At 37.7% G+C, this 20,970-nt stretch overlaps 1 protein-coding gene across 8 annotated transcripts in view; it reads right to left on the bottom strand.

The window, feature by feature from the left end:
* Positions 1–20,970, bottom strand: part of celf6 (CUGBP Elav-like family member 6) — a 174,348-nt gene that overhangs the window by 8,829 nt on the left and 144,549 nt on the right. For 6 of the 8 annotated variants that reach the window (XR_014535480.1, XR_014535482.1, XM_083553046.1 and 3 more), the window contains 7 exons: positions 16,745–16,888; positions 14,772–14,919; positions 11,002–11,151; positions 9,461–9,523; positions 7,909–7,989; positions 5,670–5,813; positions 627–776 (listed from right to left, as the gene is read on the bottom strand). Coding sequence is in view for 5 of the 8 variants with exons in the window: in XM_083553046.1 (XP_083409172.1) it covers positions 649–776; positions 5,670–5,813; positions 7,909–7,989; positions 9,461–9,523; positions 11,002–11,151; positions 14,772–14,919; positions 16,745–16,888 (858 nt within the window). In the remaining 3 variants the exon portion in view is untranslated. The remainder of the gene's footprint in view (positions 1–626; positions 777–5,669; positions 5,814–7,908; positions 7,990–9,460; positions 9,524–11,001; positions 11,152–14,771; positions 14,920–16,744; positions 16,889–20,970) is intronic. The other 2 variants (XR_014535481.1, XM_083553047.1) reach the window with 1 other exon arrangement.

Raw genomic sequence — 20,970 nt, 5'->3', positions numbered from 1 at the left:
ATGTTATAGCGCCCTCTGGAGCACATAGGGTAAAGGGCCTTGCTTAGGGGGCCACAAGAGTGTTAGCTTGGAGCTATTTCGGATACTTAGCATTGCTAATATCTTAGGATGTAGGAAATGTCTATACATGACCTATATTAAATTCAATTAAATCATGTCTCAGACAATATTTAATTCATATGGTGAGGTTTAAAACCGTCTGTTCAATAGTTATTTGAAAAGTAATAATAAAATAATAATAAATAATTATGTTATGCAGAGTTAACAGGGTTACAGGAACTCAGTTTTTTTTTTTGTTGTTCGTTTGTTGGACTATTAAAAAAACTTTTTTTTTTACTAGTGGTACCTGTGCTTGAGAGAAGCATGCAAAAGAAAAACTGTTTTATTACATTTGGCTAATACTATGTGATTTTCATGGCTTGAGCTATGCATGTAGCAGCTACCACACATTTCCTACCCACAACTTGTTCTATGAATTACTTTTTTTTTTTTTTTTTTTTTTTATGCCCAATGTTTTTTATTAAAATGTCCTTTTTTTTTTTTTTTTTTTTTTTTTTTTTACAAAATGAAATTTGCACGAATCAAAACGAAAGTGGATGGGAATCACAGTATTATTTCATTCTCACCTGGATGTGGATGTTGGTGCAATCAGTAAGGGCGGTTGGCATCTTTCGGCCGCTTCAGCTGGACCTTGAGCCTCTTCATGCCAATCTGAAAACCATTCATTGCCTGAATGGCAGCCTGAGCGCTGGATGGGTTATCAAAGCTGACAAAGCCTGAGTAGGGACAGAAAGCGGTGGGGGAGAGAAAAATAAATATTAAGATTATATCATTCTATAAAATTGACCCTTTTTTTGCAAATAATGAAAATTATGGTTTGCACACTTGTGGGTAGGCTTGGCATATTTATATTGTTGAAGTATACTGAGGTAAAAATCAGATGTACTGTACCACAGCACTGTTCTTGATTGTTTAGAAGGTTGAAATTGTTTCATTAGATACATTCTGTGTTATTAGCGTGGGCTGCGAGGCAAATCACATTATTATACCATTTTAATACACTGATGTTAATACCTAATAGTACCAAACCTACTGCACAGCAGCCTCCAGCCTGTTTTCTCACACATGTATATTGTTCTGTATTCAGGAAGTGTATGCAAATGCAGAAATTATTTAATAAAGTGCAAATATAGAGAAATAAACACAAACTAAATGGACAAGGAAGTAAAGTTGCAACTTGGTACAATGAACAAGCATGAACTATTAAGCCTTAACTCGTTGCTATGTTTAATGTCTCTTAGCTATGTTTAATGTTGACTTTTTATTTAAGATGAGTTGAGTTGAGTTGAGTTGAGTTGAGTTGAGTTGATGAAGAGACAAACAAGAGAAACAACATTAGCATCAAAAAGTGAGTCTATAGTATCTGAGCTACCGACTGTTTACTGTTTCTAAAAATTCTATATTTATTCTATTCTGGTTCATTCGTGGAGACGGATGATCCGCTGTGGTAACCCCTAATGGGAGCAGCCTAAAGAAAAAGAAGATTCTATTCTGGTTCTAATTTTACAATTCTATTTATATTAAATTTTTAATTATATTTGAATTGTTATGTCTATAAAGGTATTGTGAGTTTTTTCCCCTTTAGTCTTTATTGAATAATTTAATAATTGAATGTTTTGATTGAACCAACTGAACTTGAATACTTTATCATTTCTATACAACACTCTTTCATGACATCTACGAGGAATGCTCCACTGAAACTAATAATAAAAACTGATAAAAATCTAAATAACATTGTCAACATGGTGACATGAAAATATAATCAAATAATATGTAACATTTAAATAAATATGATATACTACATTTTAGACAAATTATGGGAACATTTTCTGTAAGAACTGATTATTCTTTATTTTTCAAAGGAGTCTTCAGTGTCAGAACTTTGTACCAGTCTGGGATAAAAACTGTGCTGGGGTTCTTTTTAACATGGGAACGTTTTCAAGACAGACAATTTTCCTTTTTTCTGTCTTCTAAGCTACAAGAGGAATAGATTTAGTTGATAAATAATTAAAGCCGACTGTAGCTGTTGGTAAAATGCTTTGGGATAAGAACAATAAAACTATAGAATTTACTAAAAACTAATCAGCTTTTCCTTATACATTGTACCCCAATGATAATGTGATGTGATTTATTCCTTACATAACATATTGATCCCACATTGCACATGCCCTACAATGCATGTTTAAAAAGCGAGGAATGAATGCAATGAGGGTGCACATAAATGAGTGAGTGAAATTATATATAAAACTATAGATTTAACTCCTTATTGAAATCCACAATAGATCAGGAAGGTGGTATCTTAGTATTTAATGAATTATACATTGGATCAGAAGGTCGTGATGTAAAATCTCAGCCAGACCAACCTGCCCCTCGTAGGGCCCATGAGCAAGGCCCTTAAACCTATAGCTGCTGTATGAATGAGATAACTGTAAGTCGCTCTGGATAAGGGTGTCTGCCAAATTACAAAAATGTAAATCATGTCCAGGTATGACAATAGTGGTGAAGGTCACACTGGCGTTCTAAAGTTCAGCTGGTTTAGGCTCTTGGAGTTGCCTTAGCAGCTTTGCTCCTGTTAACACTCTTGTTACAGGTGCTCTAACTTATCGCCGACGTGTCAAGACAAAATGATCCTGCGGCTTTCCTGGCCTTTCCTTATCGCCCCCTCTTCGCTAGTTGACTTGCCAAATTTGCTGGCCGCTAGCTGATTCAATCACCTGGCTACAGCTCCGATTTAATTTCAGGGGTGAGGCGGTGCTTTAGTCAGGCCAGCCAGAGATAAGAGCGCAGCTTTTACAAAGCTTTTAAAAGAGCTGAGCCTGTCAGACAACTTCTATCCGCGTTCATAAATCTTCCTCTCTCCTGTCGCACCAATCCTGCTCCTGTCCCTGCCAGCAGCCGGCAAAGAGAGAGAGAGTAGGTGACAAAGCTAAAGAGAAGATGACTGGATTGGAAGAGTGGTAAATCATACAGCTCTTGAGCAAAGGAACTCAGTCAGCGCTGAACTTTCTGCCATGTTTTATAGGAAGCTGTGCACTTTACAACGGCTGCTTCCTCCGAGGCAGGACATTAAAGATTTTGTAAATGAGAAGGTGAAGTTGAAACGGTGGAGGAGGACTTCATCGATTTTTATACTTCTAAGGTTTTTGTTTTTGGACTTCCCAGGCTTACAGTGGGCTTGGAACATTTTACACTATTTGAAGCCTTTGAGATATTTTAAAATATAAGCCAGGCTGACTGTGGATTTTTATTTTCAGTACTCAAATCATATCTATCTATCTATCTATCTATCTATCTATCTATCTATCTATCTATCTATCTATCTATCTATCTATCTATCTATCTATCTATCTATCTATCTATCTATCTATCCATCTATCCATCCATCCATCCATCCATCCATCCATCCATCCATCCATCCATCCATCCATCCATCCACCTAGCTTATGGACAAAAGTATTAGGACACCTGACTTTTGCAGCCATGTGTTTTTTTTTCCTAGGAGCTATGAACTTGGACACCCAAACCAGTTCCTGCATGACAATGCCCCCATGCACAAAACCATCTCCATGAAGATATGCTTTACATGAGCTGGGGTGGAAGATCTCCTGCTATAGAGCTTTGACCTTAAACCTATCGAACACCTTTGGAATGAATTGGAATACTAACTGCGCCACATATCTCCTCACTTCACCTACATCAGTACCTGACTTTACTAACACCCTTGTTGCTGAATGAATTTCACACAAATCTTCACAAGCACACTTCAAAATCTAGTGGAACATCTTCCCAGAAGAATGGAGGGACAAAATGTGAAATAGGAAGTTTAAAAAGCACAAAATCCTATAGTCAGGTGTCCAATATGTCCAAAATCCATTGTCTTTTTCGGTGAATACAGCTAAAAGAGTCTTTGATCAGCATTAAATGTCAATATCGAGTGAGTAATCACTGGAGATTAAGAGAACGCAACGTCCTAAATAATTCAGCAGCCACCTCAGGCTACACCCACGTTACTCCCGGTACATTCGAAAACACATTTTTCACCTCAAAGTTTTCTGTCCTTTCGTATTTTCATCATATATTTCTCTTCTATTCATAGTGACATGTATTTTTTGTCTAGCGCAAAGGGAGCCAAAGCACTCCTAAGCACTCGCTGAAGTAGATTCTTCTATTGTTTTCACAATTGCGTTGTGGTCTGAGGAAAAAAACGATGCTGTATTTTTAGTCATGTGACCCTTTCGACACAAAACAAACAAGACGGTGGACAATGTTGTATTGTTGTGCCTGCTGTCCAGTCTGAAAGTTCTGTTACAGATCAATGTCAATTTACACATACTTCAGTTCACAATATAAAGCTGCACGGTTCACTAGCAACTACATTAAAAAAGAATCAAAGGCCTGACAGAAATAATACAGACTGATGTTTCTTTTGTTTTTTTAATGCCTGAGCGAAATAAGAATTTAAGAAATATTTGGAGAAATATATAGACAGACAGAGAGCATTTTAAAATCTAAATTATTGCAGATTTAGCCTCAGTCTGCATCGGCCTTCTTTCCTTAAAGCTCTAAATATCAAATCCCTGGCAACCCCAGAGAAATCAACACCACTGTCTTGCTATTCCAGTACTAATATTTGTTTCTTTTTTCCTCTCCTCTTGAAGAAGGGAGAGTTAATATTTAATATCTTACTTTAACATTAAAACTGCATTGAAAAAAAAAAGTCCCAGCAACAACAAACACATTTTCATTTATATTCATTTATATGAGTAAGAGCAATTCAAAGCTAAATGAAGAGCTATATATTTGCATTAATCTCCCACAAGTGGATTTGCCTCATATCGTTCAATAAACTCGTTTAGTGTGTTTCAATCAGAGCACAAAGAAGCTGCAGGACAAAGAGAAATTTAATTTCAGAGCATCGGAATCTAATTTGTAAGGAGGCTGCAGAAAAACTAAAACTAGAAGCAAAAAAGCAGAAAAACAACAATTTTAAATATACTGTATAAGACAAATGTAAGTTATATTAGCTGGAATGATAACTTTATTTTCATGAAGTAATGCAATAAGAGATATTAAATAAAGGGGAAATAATACACCATTTATTTAGCAGGCTTCTGTTCATACAACTGTGCATGCAGTTGGTATCAAATATAAAAGTGAGCTATGAAATGTAAAAAAACACAGGGTGGTCCAAATTTTCAGTTTCAGCGCTTATACGAATGAAAAAGTCAATTTTCATAAACATTCTTTCTCAAGGCTTAACATCTATAAGCAAAGATAGCAGGCATTGAGTATCAAGGCAAATATCTTGCAGCATTTGCTTCTCCTGCGCTTTAATATCCCATAAACCTTCACTGATGAACGGCATCCAGGGGAACTGCTCACTCAAATGTGACGCCACTTTTTCAACGTTAATTGCAAATTGATTAGCAGAGACATGGGAAATAAAGAGAGGAGCAAAAAAAAAAACTAATCACGGCTAGGGAAGTGGGGCATGAGACGATTTCGAAAAGGATCGTGCCAAATGATGTCGCTTTTATCTGCTCATGGCTGCTTGTCATTTTTTTTTTTTATTATTATTTTTTTTTTGGATGAACGATGTGGGTACTCACCGAAACACTTGCTCTGATTGGTGGCCCGGTCCACGAAGACTTTGGCAGAGATGACGTTGCCAAAGGGCAGAAACATCTGCATGAGTTCGGCGTCCCCAAACTCTTGCGGCAGGTGATAGATAAACAGGTTACAGCCTTCAGGCCCTGCCGAAACAGACATGGAAAAATGAAGAGGCACAAAAAAAACTGGCTCGGTGCATAAATAAAAACAAAAGATTGTTTAAATAGATATTCGTTTGCGAAGTACGACTTGAGAAGTGTGTGAAAATGGGACAAGAGAATTGTGCTGTGCTGGTTCTTCTTGTTAATCCCATGAAAGCCTGGATGTTCACTCAATGACATGAGAACTAATCATCACTTATTCATAATCACACACTGAAGCACAATTCAGAGCAATTCTGTGAAGATAGATTATGTTAGACATTCCAGCAACTGCTGAAATTGACAACACAACTCATAGACTGTGTAATGGTTTTATTGGTTGTAATGGTGGAACTTTGTGGGTCTCTGTTGGTAATTTCTTGGATTATTTTGGTGACATGAACACCAGAAGAGACCATTAGGACATTAGGACCAATAGGTCACTAAGCTTTGAGAGTCCAAAAAGTTTCCTTGACAGTTTCTTTGGTGTGCTCATGATCGTAAAACCATCTGATAATTGTTTCAATGGTAATGTTTTTAACAGCTGATTGTTTGTAATGATTTGTAGTGGAAACCATTAAAAATTTTACTGGTTTTGTATATTATTTTTTTTTTTTTATTATTATTTACTAAACATTTAATTAGATTTTTTTTAAATGTTGAAATGAAGACTTAAAAATCCTTTCCAAAATCCTGTCAGGTTAGCTTATGCTCTCAAAAGTAAAAATTAGGATTCAAAACATTTTCTGTGCAAGCCTTTTAGAAAATAGCTAGCAAACAAGTTAGCTAATGCTAAAATGAAAATGTAGAGATCTTGTCTTAGCTTATTTTAGCTCTCTAGCTAGTCTATGTAAAAAACAAACAGCAAAAAAAAAAAACCTAAGCATTCTTTGAACTTGACTTGCTCTCAGAGCTCATTTCTGTCTGAAGCTGTTCAACATTAGCAATATACATGAATACACCACATAAAAAACACCCATTTATACCCATGTACCAATTTTATAGAAGACAAGTGACAAGTTGGCCTCATTCATCAGGTTGACTGACGGAAAAAAGAATTGATGGTAGTAGAAGAAAGGATGACTACTACAAACTGTAAACTTTCTCTTGATTCAAAAGAAACTGAATTCCCTTATGTAAGTAATTAATATTTCACATTGTCCAGCTTCTATTCTTTCATTCATGATGCCAAAAACTCCTATGAACCTTCTTTTGGTTTAGTTAGACTCTTGTTACAACTACACAGGCCGTACTACCTAGATAATTGGTAGATCTTCCACTGCAACCCTGGAACAAGTTTGGATCTTCTAGGTTAATTGAAGGGAAAATGTTATACTGAAGCCATCTTATACAATTGTTTGTTTCCAGCTTTGTGGTAACTGTTTGGGGAAGAACCACACGGTTGAAAATGTCAGGTGTCCCAATGCTTTTGTCCAAAAGACAAGACAAAACAAGACAAGACAAGACAAGACAAGACAAGACAGACAGACAGACAGACAGACAGACAGACAGACAGACAGACAGAAAGACAGAAAGAAAGATAGATAGATAGATAGATAGATAGATAGATAGATAGATAGATAGATAGATAGATAGATAGATAGATAGATAGATAGATAGATAGATAGATAGATAGATAGATAGATAGATAGATTACATTTTAAAATATCTCAAAGGCTCAATTTTGGAAGAAGTTGTTTTACATCCCGATCAAAAACAACTTGTGATATTTAGAACAAAACTTTAACGCTTTCCCTTCCAAGCTAAAACTATCGTATGCCACCAATCTAATATCTGGTGACATAATATACATAGTTCATGCATGTGTGCATGTAACTGGTGTTTTTCCCCAATAATCCAAATGCAACAGGTGGCAATTTCAAAAATAAATTCCTACAATCTTACATCTCCGAGGCTGTTATACGATAAAAGTTTCCCATGTGTACTTTTTAGCACTCACTGTAAAACTCATTTTTTTTTTTGCTGTTCTGCTGCCACTTTTTCTCCTCTGTTAAAACTGACTCGAAAATGTACAGGCAGAACGGGGCAATTATCACCTTTTTTTTTTTTTATCAGGGCTGGGCGGAGCCGCTCTTACCTTCACGCTGTTGCTGGGGGATGATGGTCGGTTGCTGGGGAAACGCTTGGCTGATTGGCGCATAGGCGGCAGGATAGGCTGCTGTTGCGAGGAGATACAAGAAGATGAGGAGAGAGAGAGAGAGAGAGAGAGAGAGAGAGAGAGAGAGAAAGAGAGAGGGAGAGAGAAAAAGGGAAGAAGAGAGCAGAGGGAATTTGCATCAATTCTCCCGGATTTGACACAACAGCTTAAATCATTATTGCATTGTTCTCGCTTTCCAGATGCCGAATAAATAAATTGTGTTATAGCTCATGGCCAGTCGGCTTTATTTTCGCCGTGGTTCTGCGCCTGGCGAAAATAAACCATTTAAAAGGGTCTTTTATAGAAGCCGTCCTCCCATAGGTACTGCATAAAGAGACACGGGCTTTGCATTAAGTTCTTATCTAGTAAATAAGCTTTCATTTACTCCGCCATTGTGGAGCCGATTCTGCATGCTAAACGACTGCGCTTTTACTCCACAGACTTTCTGGCCTTTAAATCAAGTCAATATAAGATAGTAAGAGGATGAGGAACAAAAAGCACGATAATCCTCGTTATGATTGCTTCCAATAGCTGAATTTGATGTATCTTGGTTGTTCTTTGAAATCACATAAGGACCTCTCTGTCAGTGAGTAAGTGGGTTATTCATTCATTTCTGCCATTTCTGAGATCAGTTTTGCATTTGTTTTCTTTCTCTCAAACGACTACTTCATATTCTGACTTTAATAAAACGTGTATTGTATTGTTGGGAAAGTTTAATATGGACAGTAACTAGAAGCATTAAAGCAAAAATCGAATTAGAGTAAAGTATATTGCTAATATTAGGCTACAAGTACAGTCCTAATTGTAAATATCACAAAGGCATAGCTCATTGTGTTTAAGGTTGTAAACAAGACTGTATACTTCACTAGAGTCTGATACCTTTTGTGTACTGTATCTCAAAGAATAATCTGTTTTCACAGGAAAAGGCTATCAAGACACCTCTATCTCTTTCAAACACAACTCTAATACCTTTAAGGAAAGCATGCTGTGAGCCATTTCCAACCCAGTGACTAGATTCTGCTGTGAAATATTCATTGTGTCACAGTTTTCAACAGTTTTTTTTTTCATTGAAAGTGTGCTTTACGGAAATTTGGGGTCTGTAAAATCTTGAATTGCAACCACTGTAGCAGCCAATCTGTAGATCCACATAACAGCAAAATCGTTTTTATTTACTCCGGATCCTGGATAACCGTCATGTCATTTCCTCGGTCATTCAGAATTCACAGAGAATGTATACAGTTTCGTCTTCCTCCAATCTAACACTAATCTAATCTAATAGCGTCAGTTCTAAAAGCCTTGTGTGACTGGAAATATTAAGAAACAAGGAAACATTCCAGAAGCTATGTATTGCCTCCTGATCAACAATGTGTTATTATTGTACAAGACAACCCAGTATGTTTTGTTTTTTTTTCAAAGCAATTCCTACCACTGGAGATCACAGAGGTGGATTCGGAGAGACAGAAAAGAAGATGAAAAGATAAAAAGAAAGCACCTGCATAGTGTTGCACGCCGGCGTATGCTTGTTGGAGAGGGTCGGTCACTGTTGGACTCTGTGCTGTACGGTGGATGAATAAAGAAAAGATTATACAGACAAATAAAGACACTAAGCAAGAAAAATGCATGATTAAGCCCGGAGTAGAAAGATGTAGCGTTAAAAGTGTGGGAAATACTTCAAAAAATGATTTCAATGAGTCAATCAGTATTCACACATTGGCAGAGAATGGAAATGCTTTTTTTCTTCCCTGAAAGTAACACTATTAAAAATAGCTGTAGCAGTTCCAAAATCCTTGTTTGGCTGGAAATCTTAAAAAAAAACAAAAAACAGTTTTTTGAAGTTATATGTGGCCTCCTGATCAACCAGGTCGTATTACTGTAGGAGATCATTCCAATTTGCAAAGCAATTCATACTACTGCAGACTAGAGAAAGTCACAGGACAGATAAGAACAGTAAGACATGAACAAATGTGAGTTCCCCTCCAAGAAAGCACCCGCAAATGTCTAATAACAGAACAGTAGAATATTCTGAAGTGGCCTTCTATGATCTGAATCATATCAAACATCTCTGGAAATAGCTGTAAGATGAAGCTTGGAGAAGGTTTCCTTCACACCTGAAACTGCTGGAGCAGTTTGTTTATGAACAACAGAAGCTGAAGTCTCATTGAAACTAACATTTTTTGCCATCAGTTTCACTGTTGCTACACATTTCATACAGTAGATTTCAGATTGGAAATTCATTGATTGTACAGCATTTATACTTAATATATAGAATAGAATAGAATAGAATAGCCTTTATTTGTCAAATATACATTACAGTACAGTGAAATATGTTCTTTGCATATTCCAGCTTGCTCGAAAAGCTGGGGTCAGAGCGCAGGGTCGGCCATGATATAACGCCCCTGGAGCACAGAGAGCTGAGGGCCTTGCTCAAGGGCCCAAAAGTGGCAGCCTGGCGATACCGGGGCTTGAACCCCCGACCTTCCAATCAGTAACTCAGCACCTTAAGCACTGAGCTACCATATAATTTAATATGTATAGTTAATTAAATTATTTTTTACATATTTATTTTACTTTAATTGTACTGTGAGCAACTACAACTTAACAATTTTTCTGTAGGATCAATAAAGTTGCCTTTTTCTGATTCTGATTTAGAGCATCTGAAAAACTGACTGTTTGTAGTGATTGCGTCTAAACTTTAGACTCTAAAGGTTCACATCAAAATATTAGGTTATGGGTGCCAACATTGTTTTCATTCCGGTTTCCTTTGTTTTATCATTTAAAATATTCTGTTAAATCCAATGCAAAGTCTGTTTTTTTTTTTTTTATTAAATACGGAAAAAACAATGATGGACGGAAGTTACTATCGTCTGTTTCAAATTATTTCAGGGAAAATTCTTGATTTTCTGTTTTTCATGGAGGGCTACCAACAAATTAGTTAAAACCTACAGAAATAGAATTGTTACAGTTGTGTTTGAGAGACAGGAAGATAGGGAGATCAGATTTTTCCTCAGGGTTATCAGGCCAATCGTGCGTTACCTGGATACGGATGAATTCCGTTGGTGTAGATGGTTTCAGAGGCTGGTTGGCCGTTGCTTTGAGGAGGCAGTGCGCTGAAGCCATTCACCCCGATTGTAGCAGCAATGCTTGGAACTGCTGTGGCACTGATGCCTGGAGGTGTGCTGGTGCCTAAAACACACAGAGAAAAGTTCATGCCAGAGTAACACACCTGCCAGGACTATCTAAAACTGTATATGCTGTTGGCTGACACAATTCACCAGAAGCGAGAGTTACAGTTACAACCCCTTTAACCCTGGAATTATTTACAAAACCTCTTTTTAAAACAGGCATGAATTGAGAAACAGAACCCGAAGACTATTATTATTAAAAGATTAAAGTCAATAAGAGTCTAGCATAAGATTGTGAGAGTAAATCAAGATATTACTGAAATCACTTATTTATCAGTTAGATTTTAATTAATAATACATTTTAAGATAATAAATAGATTGTATGTGTAACTGATTTTGATAAAGAGATATTAAAATTAAATAATGTGATCTTAGAATAATTTATAAAGTCCAAATTTATTAAATTAAACTTTATATATGTATTTCATATATTAGATTGAAATTGGTTTGCACTTTATATATGTGTTTATATAGTGAGAGACAGAGGTATTGTGCAGAATGGGGAAAAAATGTCCAGTGACAATCACGTAACTACAAAACGACCATGTAATAATTACTACAAAACTGTGCAAAAAGGCAAAGGTATAAAATTAGATATAAGGCAAGTAACAGGGCAGTGGAAAATTACAATAAACAGAGTGTAATTTTATTCTGACAATGGTCTAACCTGCTAAAAAGCTGCTAAGCCTTAAATTGTGCACCCTCTGCCATATTAGTCCATATAACCAAGATACTGAATTTAATTGGGATGAAATCATAAAATAAGTAGTTTGAAAAGGATTTTTCTACTAAAATATCTCAAATGAAAAATAAACATCATACACAAGTTGAAATAATATCCATTTTTAAATAATGAGCTATTAAGTCAATCTAATCATATAATATCAACTTTATAAGTTTAAATCATAACAGTTTTGACATTGAAGATTATTAAACAGGTATAACAGTTGTTAAGATTTTCTCTGCATCTTTTAGTGGATAAATTCAGACCATTCATTCTTTTGATTCGATTTTTATTTTAAAAAGTCCTTTAAAAGTCTCAATGTCATGTCAGGTTTTTTTACAATATATTTTCTCCGACAAATCGAACATTTTTTAAAACATTTTCACTATCAAAATCTTAACAATACAGTAATGACTGAGTTGTGGATATTTGTCTGGCCCTTGAATTGGACTGAACTGCATACTTTTTATGTGAATAAAAATATACAGCAAACAGACTGTATCTTCTGCTTGTGAACACTTTATGAACTATGCAGCAGTTTTAAGTGACTCATCAGGGGAAAAAACAACGATGCAGCAATGATTCACTTTTCCAGCATGTTTCTGAAACCTGTTGTTGGCTGTTGTTAGTGGATGATTAATTTGTGTCTGAAGATCGCACGTGATTGGAAAATTATAAATGTTTGCTAGTAGGCAAAGCTGCTGTGGCATGACCTTGTATCTGTGATGAGCTCTCACCAACACCTGCGGGAAAATATGACCTCTGGCTAACATTTGCAGGATGGAGCACTTTGAAATGAGTCAAATAATTGACAAGTTCATAATTAATATAAGTAGATTTTATGAATTGTTTAATGAATATTACCTGTATTGTGCTGGAAACACAATTGGTTCAGTATCCCTGTATTAAAATTGGTTTATGTTTTTGTTATATATATATATATATATATATATATATATATATATATATATATATATATATATATATATATATATATATATATATATATATAAATACATCATATCACCTAACTTTTCTATCCATTTCGGTTCTTTCCCAAACTGTTAGGACAAATTCAAAGGCAGACAATTGTATATGATGTCCTCAAATGTAGTAACATTCAATGTACAATTCACTTAAACTAAGAGTGAACCCAAACCATGACATATCCCTGTGAACAAAGCCAGCTCTGTGAAGATATGCTTTACATGGGGTGGAGTGCCAGATCTTGGGAAGCTTTCTATAGTGCTATGATCTTAACCTTTATGATGAATTGGAGCACCCCAGGCCTCCTCACCTCACCTACATCAGTACCTGACTTTACTAACCCCCTTGTGCTAGTACACTCCAAAATATAGTGGAACATCACAGAAAATGGAGGATATAATAACAGCAAATAGTAACTGGGGGAAAAAAAACAGATACAATTCATAGGTTCTGATGTCCACAAACTTTTTTCTATATAATGTGGAAAAAGTAAATGTATAATGTAAATATAAAAAACATAAATAAAGTAAAAAGAATGTCTGCTTCATATGATCTTCAGGAAATTTGCGAGGATGGATGTGAAAATATTTAAATCATTATATGTTAAATTATAATTAACAAAATGTTAATTATAACTGCTTCAAATGTATTTATTGATGATGCAGTATTTAAAAATACTTTTGATCAGAACAGTTGTTTGGGTTTGTTTGAGCTTCCTGTCAGTCATTTTATAGATATTCTTCACTATAGGCCACCATACATCTTGGGGGTGGGACTTCATGATTGTGGACGAGAATCATTCAAATGTTGGACCTGCCTATTATTTAGGGATTTAAACTGATAAGAAACTAATCTTACTAATTAACACACACGGGTTGTTTCGACATTTAAAATGTCCTTTATGTTTACTTGCTTTGGTGGATTTTGATTTGTGTATAAATCCCTTTTTTTAGGCCACTTAAGTTGTGTTATTTTTTGTACTATGTTTCAATTTATTTAATACGCTTGAGACTAGGGTTTTAAGACTATAGACATGAGCAAGACAGGAGGCTATAAAGTAAAGTATATATCAGAACAGCATTCAGGCAGGATGATTCACTAATCCTGAGTGTCATTCGATTAGACACAGGGACTTAGGCATTTTTCTCGGCCAATGGTACCATCTAATCTCAGGTTTGTTGGTTTTGACTTGACGCTTTTTAGCTTCTTTGCTTGTGTTTTTTTTCCTCGTGGCAGTGAAGGGCATTTAAGCCATGTAGGATTAAATTTGATAGGTATAACCTTAGTAGTGTAGGCTTTAGGGATTACAAATGCACGAAAGCAGACAGAAAAAAACAGGGAAAGTGAAAACAGGGGGGAGTGGTGGTGGGGATGAAGGACACTTTATTTAATTCTTTTTTTTTTTTACCCCCTCCCCCAGCCCTGGATGTCAGCTTACTAATCATTGTCGAGGCATCAGAGTGTCTTCCTGCATTGGAGAGAGGGGTCAAGCTCAGGTCCAGGATTATCTTTCACAAATCTTTAGCCTTTATCAATTTGTCAAGGACTCATCATCCAAAGGCATCAGATTGGCCGCATTCCCGGGTGGGACAAACAAAATCAGTGAGGAAAGAAAACCCTGACCCTATTTAACAACAGAAAGTTGCTGTCTAACCTTTTAATTCGACTTTCCTTCCTTTTTTTTTTCCGACTCCCTTCCATTTTGTTGTGCTGGTGTTTCTCTCATAACTTGCTGTATTGCAGGGTGTTTATGAGGCCCATAGCACTAGTGTACATTCCCAGTCATGGCATAACCCACTCTGCATTGCTCTGTACCGCTGTAATTGTGAGTATAATGGTGCCGTTCGCCCTGCAGGGCCTTTAGATAAGCAGTAAACTTATGTGATAAAGTGCTCTAAAGTTCCTCCCACCTGAAGAGGGCGTCATTGGGGCAGCCACCAGGCCATTGACATTGAAAGCTGCCATTTGCTGCATCTGAGCGGCTGCGATGGCTGCCATGGGGTTGAGATAGGAGCCCTGTGTGGCAGCCATAAGCGCCGCCTGCTGCTGCATCATTTGCTATAAAAACGACAACAGAAGAATGATGTAATAAACAGAAAGCAAATCATTAGTGTGTCAATTTGTACAAATGCTCCTATTTGCACTTCTGGTAGATGCTAAACTGCATTTCATTGCTGTGTACCTGTACTATGTAATGACAATAAATATCTATCTATCTATCTATCTATCTATCTATCTATCTATCTATCTATCTATCTATCTATCTATCTATCTATCTATCTATCTATCTATCTATCTATCTATCTATCTAGATACATAGATACATAGATACATAGATAGATAAACTTAAAGTTTATAAAGGATATATATATATATATATATCCAAGTCCAAATTTGCAGATTTATTTTAGCATTGATCTGGCAGTTGATTTAGGAGTTTATTGGCTTTAGCACTAGAAGATATCACAAATATTACTTTTACAAATTTCTGAAAAAGACCTTATGTAGTGAGACAAATGTCCAGGAAGTCCACATATAAATAGCAATAAGCACAAGATCAGACTAAATGAGACATGAATTGAGTTTGATCACCATAGTCTTGGTGGCTTTGTATGGGTTTCCTCCAGGTTCTGTAGTTTCTTTCCAGATTTTAAAAAACATGCAGTTAGCATTAGTGAATTTCTTGGAAGCACTTAATTGCCCTTAGCGTGAATGTTTGTATGCATGCTGCATTGAGGTGCACTGGCATGACCGGTGCTCCCAGGATAGTCTCTGGATCCAGCATGGCACTGACCAGTGACTACTAAAAAAAATTAATGATGTAATTGGACAGTCCACAAATGGACTAGGCCTGGCCCAAAAAATGTCTCAGACACCCCTAGCCTTGAAAGTCTAAGGAAATGCAACCATGCAACCTCCTGTAAATTGCCCCAAAGCAACATTTTCTATCTTCAATATTTTGTCTTTATTTGGTTGCATTTAGATTAGAAATGACTTGTTTCAGAAATACCACTTTTTCATTATAATATCCAGAGGGAAAAAAAACACATAGGGAAACATAGTGCTTACAATCTCCGAGTTTCTCCTTCATGTGGCCTACCCGAGCTCATGAATATCTATGTGGGCCCCTACGGACTCAGGCCTCTGGAATTCCCAACTGCGGGTTTGCTGGGCTTGGCTGTTCTTTCGCTTAGCATCTATAACGAGCTGTCTGTCGGCAGCGTGGGCACAGACAGCATCTGCTCGCCAGAGTCTGTTACCGGTCAAAGCTTGAGCGCTAACGCTGCCATCTCCAAACATACGGAAACTCGAGCAGGGGTGGAAATATACACAGTAATGATTTCACTCCTGGGAGTTGAGAGACAGTTTAGTGTTTGGGAAAGTGGAAGTTATATACAGCCGCGCTCAAATATTTTTTTACTTGGCTTTAGTCCCAAATGTAGCACAGGCTGACGTGTAAAATTCATTACAATCAGCCTCAGACTATGCCTTTTCACGTTCGAGGTGCGGGAACATTATTTTTAGAGTCGCTCCTCTCCACTGAGCTCTTGTTTTAATGCAAATAAGTTGGAAGGTGATTAATTAACTAGATTTTATTTTATTTTTATTTTTTTTGGATTTATAATAGCTGTCCCATTGACCTACAGCATATCTTTTGATTTAATACTAACGCAAGTGTAATCGTAATGGAATACACTGTATATGTAGATAGAGGGACTTTCACTATAACTCAAATGACCTTTATTTCCATATTCATTCAAAAAACTAGGACGTCAATGCTTATGTGGAAACCGATGTTTACCATTATCCCAAATCTAACGAAAAAACTCTATCATGAGTCATTTTGAGAAGAAATCATTTTAATCTGTGTATCGTCTCTTACAGCATGTGTGTAGGCTCCATAGGCCCCGAACTGGATAGTCATGGGGCTAAAGATGCCAAGCTGGCCTGCCATCTGGTGCATCCTGCGCAGGGTTCGCTCTTTATCCGTGTCGGCAAACTTCACCACCAGGCTGGAGGACGCACCCTGAGAACATCACAAACAGCAAGACACATCACATCAGTCAGGACTAAAGAAAATTCTCAACAAACTTTAGATTTTTTATTCATTATTTCAATTTAGCTCATTCGTTTTGGTGAATCTTTGGACATATATATTACTCATAACATCATTTCATCATTTCCTCATGTTAAGAATTTTATTTACTTTTTATTTTCTTATAAGAATTACTAAAATATTGGGTGCTGTCATCTTTATAAGCAATTTTTTGTATTTCAGCTCTGAGGTAGTCCTAAGGTTAAAGCTGTGGGGTACCGATTGGAAGGTTGGGGGTCTCAGCACTGACAAGCTGCAACTGTTGGGCCCTTGACCAAGGCCCTTAACCCTTTCTTCTCCTGAAGTTCTGTATCAAGGCTGACCATGTTCTCTGACCCCAGTTTCCAAATAAGAAAGAAATTCATTGTGCTCTAGTGTATAAATTATGTAACAATTAAAAGCTTCTTATCCTATTATTATAATTATCATTGATATTTTGATACCTAATCCGTTGATCACTAAATAAATCAAATATAATGATGTTTGTTATACTGTGGAATGTACAGTAACTCTCCAAATCATGACCAAACATTAGGACACCTGACTCTTCTAGTTATATATTTTATTAATATATGGAAATATAGAGGTTAATACTATAAAAAATTAAATGTAAGAAATAAGTTACAAATAAAGCAAATAAAGATATTGCTAGTTATCATCTTTCATGTTGTTAGCGCTGGAAGCTGTGTCACCCACAGAAGCTCAGGCCTTTCTTGCGGATTTTATTAGACCAGCGTTAAGAGAAATGTCCACATGAAAGCGTTCTACGGCCTGGCCCTGCACCGAGCTCTTTAATTGGGCCCTCGGGTTGCCATAAGGAAAAATGATGGGTGCTGGCAACAAGCTGATGAGCTGTATGAGTGATGGCTGTGTGTGGAGGCTCGAGGCTCGAGGCTCTGGCTATGTGTACTAGAGAGACGTGTGAAGACCACGGTAGGCTTTAGAAAGCTTTCCAGCATGTCAGTGGATGCAGCTTCCTAATTACATCTGCTTCTGAGAGGAACGTGAGCTATTGAATCTTGGCAGCGGTAGAATTTGTGGAAAATTGATGACAACATTTCCTGCTTTGCATCAAATTAATTTGAAGGACAATGAATAGAGACAGGGCCTTGTGTTAGTCATAGAGGGGCTTAAAAGACTGACACTAGTGCATGTGAGCACACACACACACACACACACGCAAACATGCAGACAGACAGACAGACAGACAGACAGACAGACAGACAGACAGACAGACAGACAGACAGACAGACAGACAGACAGACAGACAGACAGATAGATAGATAGATAGATAGATAGATAGATAGATAGATACAGTGAGGAAAATAAGTATTTGAACACCCTGTTATTTTGCAAGATCTCCCACTTAGAAATAATGGAGGAGTCTGAAATTGTCATCGTAGGTGCATGTCCATTGTGAGAGACATAATCTAAAAAAAAAAATCCAGAAATCACTATATATGATTTTTAAACTATTTATTTGTATGATACAGCTGCAAATAAGTATTTGAACACCTGTCTATCAGCTAGAATTCTGACCCTCAAAGACCTGTTAGTCTGCCTTTAAAATGTCCACCTCCACTACATTCATTATCCTAAATTAGATGCACCTGTTTGAGGTCGTTAGCTGCATAAAGACACCTGTCCACCCCATACAATCAGTAAGAATCCAACTACAAACATGGCCAAGACCAAAGACACTAGAGACAAAATTGTACACCTCCACAAGGCTGAAAAGGGCTACAGGGAAATTGCCAAGCAGCTTGGTGAAAAATGGTCCACTGTTGGAGCAATCATTAGAAAATGGAAGAAGCTAAACATGACTGTCAATCTCCCTCGGACTGGGGCTCCATGCAAGATCTCAGCTCGTGGGGTCTCAATGATCCTAAGGAAGGTGAGAAATCAGCCCAGAACTACACAGAAGGAGCTGGTCAATGACCTGAAAAGAGCTGGGACCACCGTTTCCAAGGTTACTGTTGGTAATTCACTAAGACGTCATGGTTCGAAATCATGCATGGCACAGAAGGTTCCCCTGCTTAAACCAGCACATGTCCAGGCACGTCTTTAGTTTGTCAATGACTATTTGGATGATCCAGAGGAGTCATGGGAGAAAGTCATGTGGTCAGATGAGACCAAAATAGAACTTTTGGGTCATAATTCCACTAAACGTGTTTGAAGGAAGAAGAATGATAAGTATTATCCCAAGAACACCATCCCTACTGTGAAGCATGGGGGTGGTAGCATCATGCTTTGGGGGTGTTTTTCTGCACATGGGTCAGGGCGACTGCACTGTATTAAGGAGAGGATGACCAGGGCCATGTATTGCGAGATTTTGGGGAACAACCTCCTTCCCTCAGTTAGAGCATTGAAGATGGGTCGAGGCTGGGTCTTCCAACATGACAATGACCCAAAGCACACAGCCAGGATAAGCAAGGAGTGGCTCTGTAAGAAGCATATCAAGGTTCTGGCGTGGCCTAGCCAGTCTCCAGACCTAAACCCAATAGAGAATCTTTTTGGAGGGAGCTCAAACTCCGTGTTTCTCAGCGACAGGCCAGAAACCTGACTGATCTAGAGAAGATCTGTGTGGAGGAGTGGGCCAAAATCCCTCCTGCAGTGTGTGCAAACCTGGTGAAAAACTACAGGAAACGTTTGACCTCTGTAATTGCAAACAAAGGCTCCTGTACCAAATATTAACATTGACTTTCTCAGGTGTTCAAATACTTATTTGCAGCTGTATCATACAAATAAATAGTTAAAAAATCATACATTGTGATTTCTGGATTTTTTTTTTTTTAGATTATGTCTCTCACAGTGGACATGCACCTACGATGACAATTTTAGACCCCTCCATGATTTCTAAGTGGGAGAACTTGCAAAATAGCAGGGTGTTCAAATACTTATTTTCCTCACTGTAGATAGATAGATAGATATCCTGTTAGCCTGTTGTTTAAATTTATATATCATATCAACCGATGTATGAGAACTGCTCCCCCGTCCGAACTGTAGAGTCGGAGCTGATGTTATAGAAAACTATTCACCACCTTTTGACCAATCAGATTGCAGAATCCAGCATAGCTTTGTTGTAATGAAGGGTAAGACACATTTGCTGCTGGACATTAAAGCCCAACTTTGTAAAAAAGTAACAGTTGTTGACCGAATGTGTGTGTGAAGAGAGTGTGTGTGTGTGTAAGAGAGATAGAGAGAGAGAGACAGGATGTGATATGAAACCTGTTAAGTTGTGGCCTGCACTGCGATGCTGGAAAGCTCAAGTGTAAACATTTTTAAAGTTGACGGCGTATAAAAAAGCAGCGCGGGTGTGTGAAGCGTGAGGCTCCAGGCCAGCTTTGCTCCTGAACCTCAGCTGTGCAGTGGCTCGATGGCAGCTGTGTGTGAGCTTCGGCAGGTTTCATATCACATCCTGTCACACACTCCTTGGCCCGCAGGGACCCATCTGCTGTGCTGCCCGGGACGCCGTTTCAATTAGTCGAATCGATTCTGCGCAGGGCTGGAGTAGAGCGGCGCTATTTTGTCCTTTCTAATTTCATTTCATTCCACCTCCTGACCTTTTCTCCGTTCGCTCCAAACCGGCACCTCCGCCCCTCCCGACCCCCCCACCAGCGGTGAGACCAGACTGTCGGATTTAATGAGGTCGACGCTTAGCAAACATATCCCCCTCCAGCTCCAAACACTCTCTCCTGGAGTTTTTCCTCTCCCTCTCTCCTTCCTTCATCTTCTGCTACCTCCTCTACCTGTCTCTATCATTTTTTCTCTCACTCTCTCTTTCTTTTTCCCTCTCTCTTTATTTTCCTCTCTCTCCCTCCCGCTACAGGGAGGTCGGTCTGGCATTTAGATCACATTCACTTATTCAATTCGACTTTTTTTATTTATCATCTCGTGAAGAATGTATTGCACTTGGCACACAGCCAGAAAAGGGACACCGCTCGCTTCCAGGTGGTGTGAGAGAACTGGAGAGAGAGGAAGATGGAAAGTAGAAGAAAAAAAGCAAGGAGTGA

This window comes from Silurus aristotelis, assembly GCF_946808225.1.
Source record: "Silurus aristotelis genome assembly, chromosome: 10".
NCBI lineage: Eukaryota > Metazoa > Chordata > Actinopteri > Siluriformes > Siluridae > Silurus > Silurus aristotelis.
The sequence above is the reverse complement of the archived record's forward strand: the minus strand, read 5'-3'. Positions and strand labels throughout refer to the sequence as shown.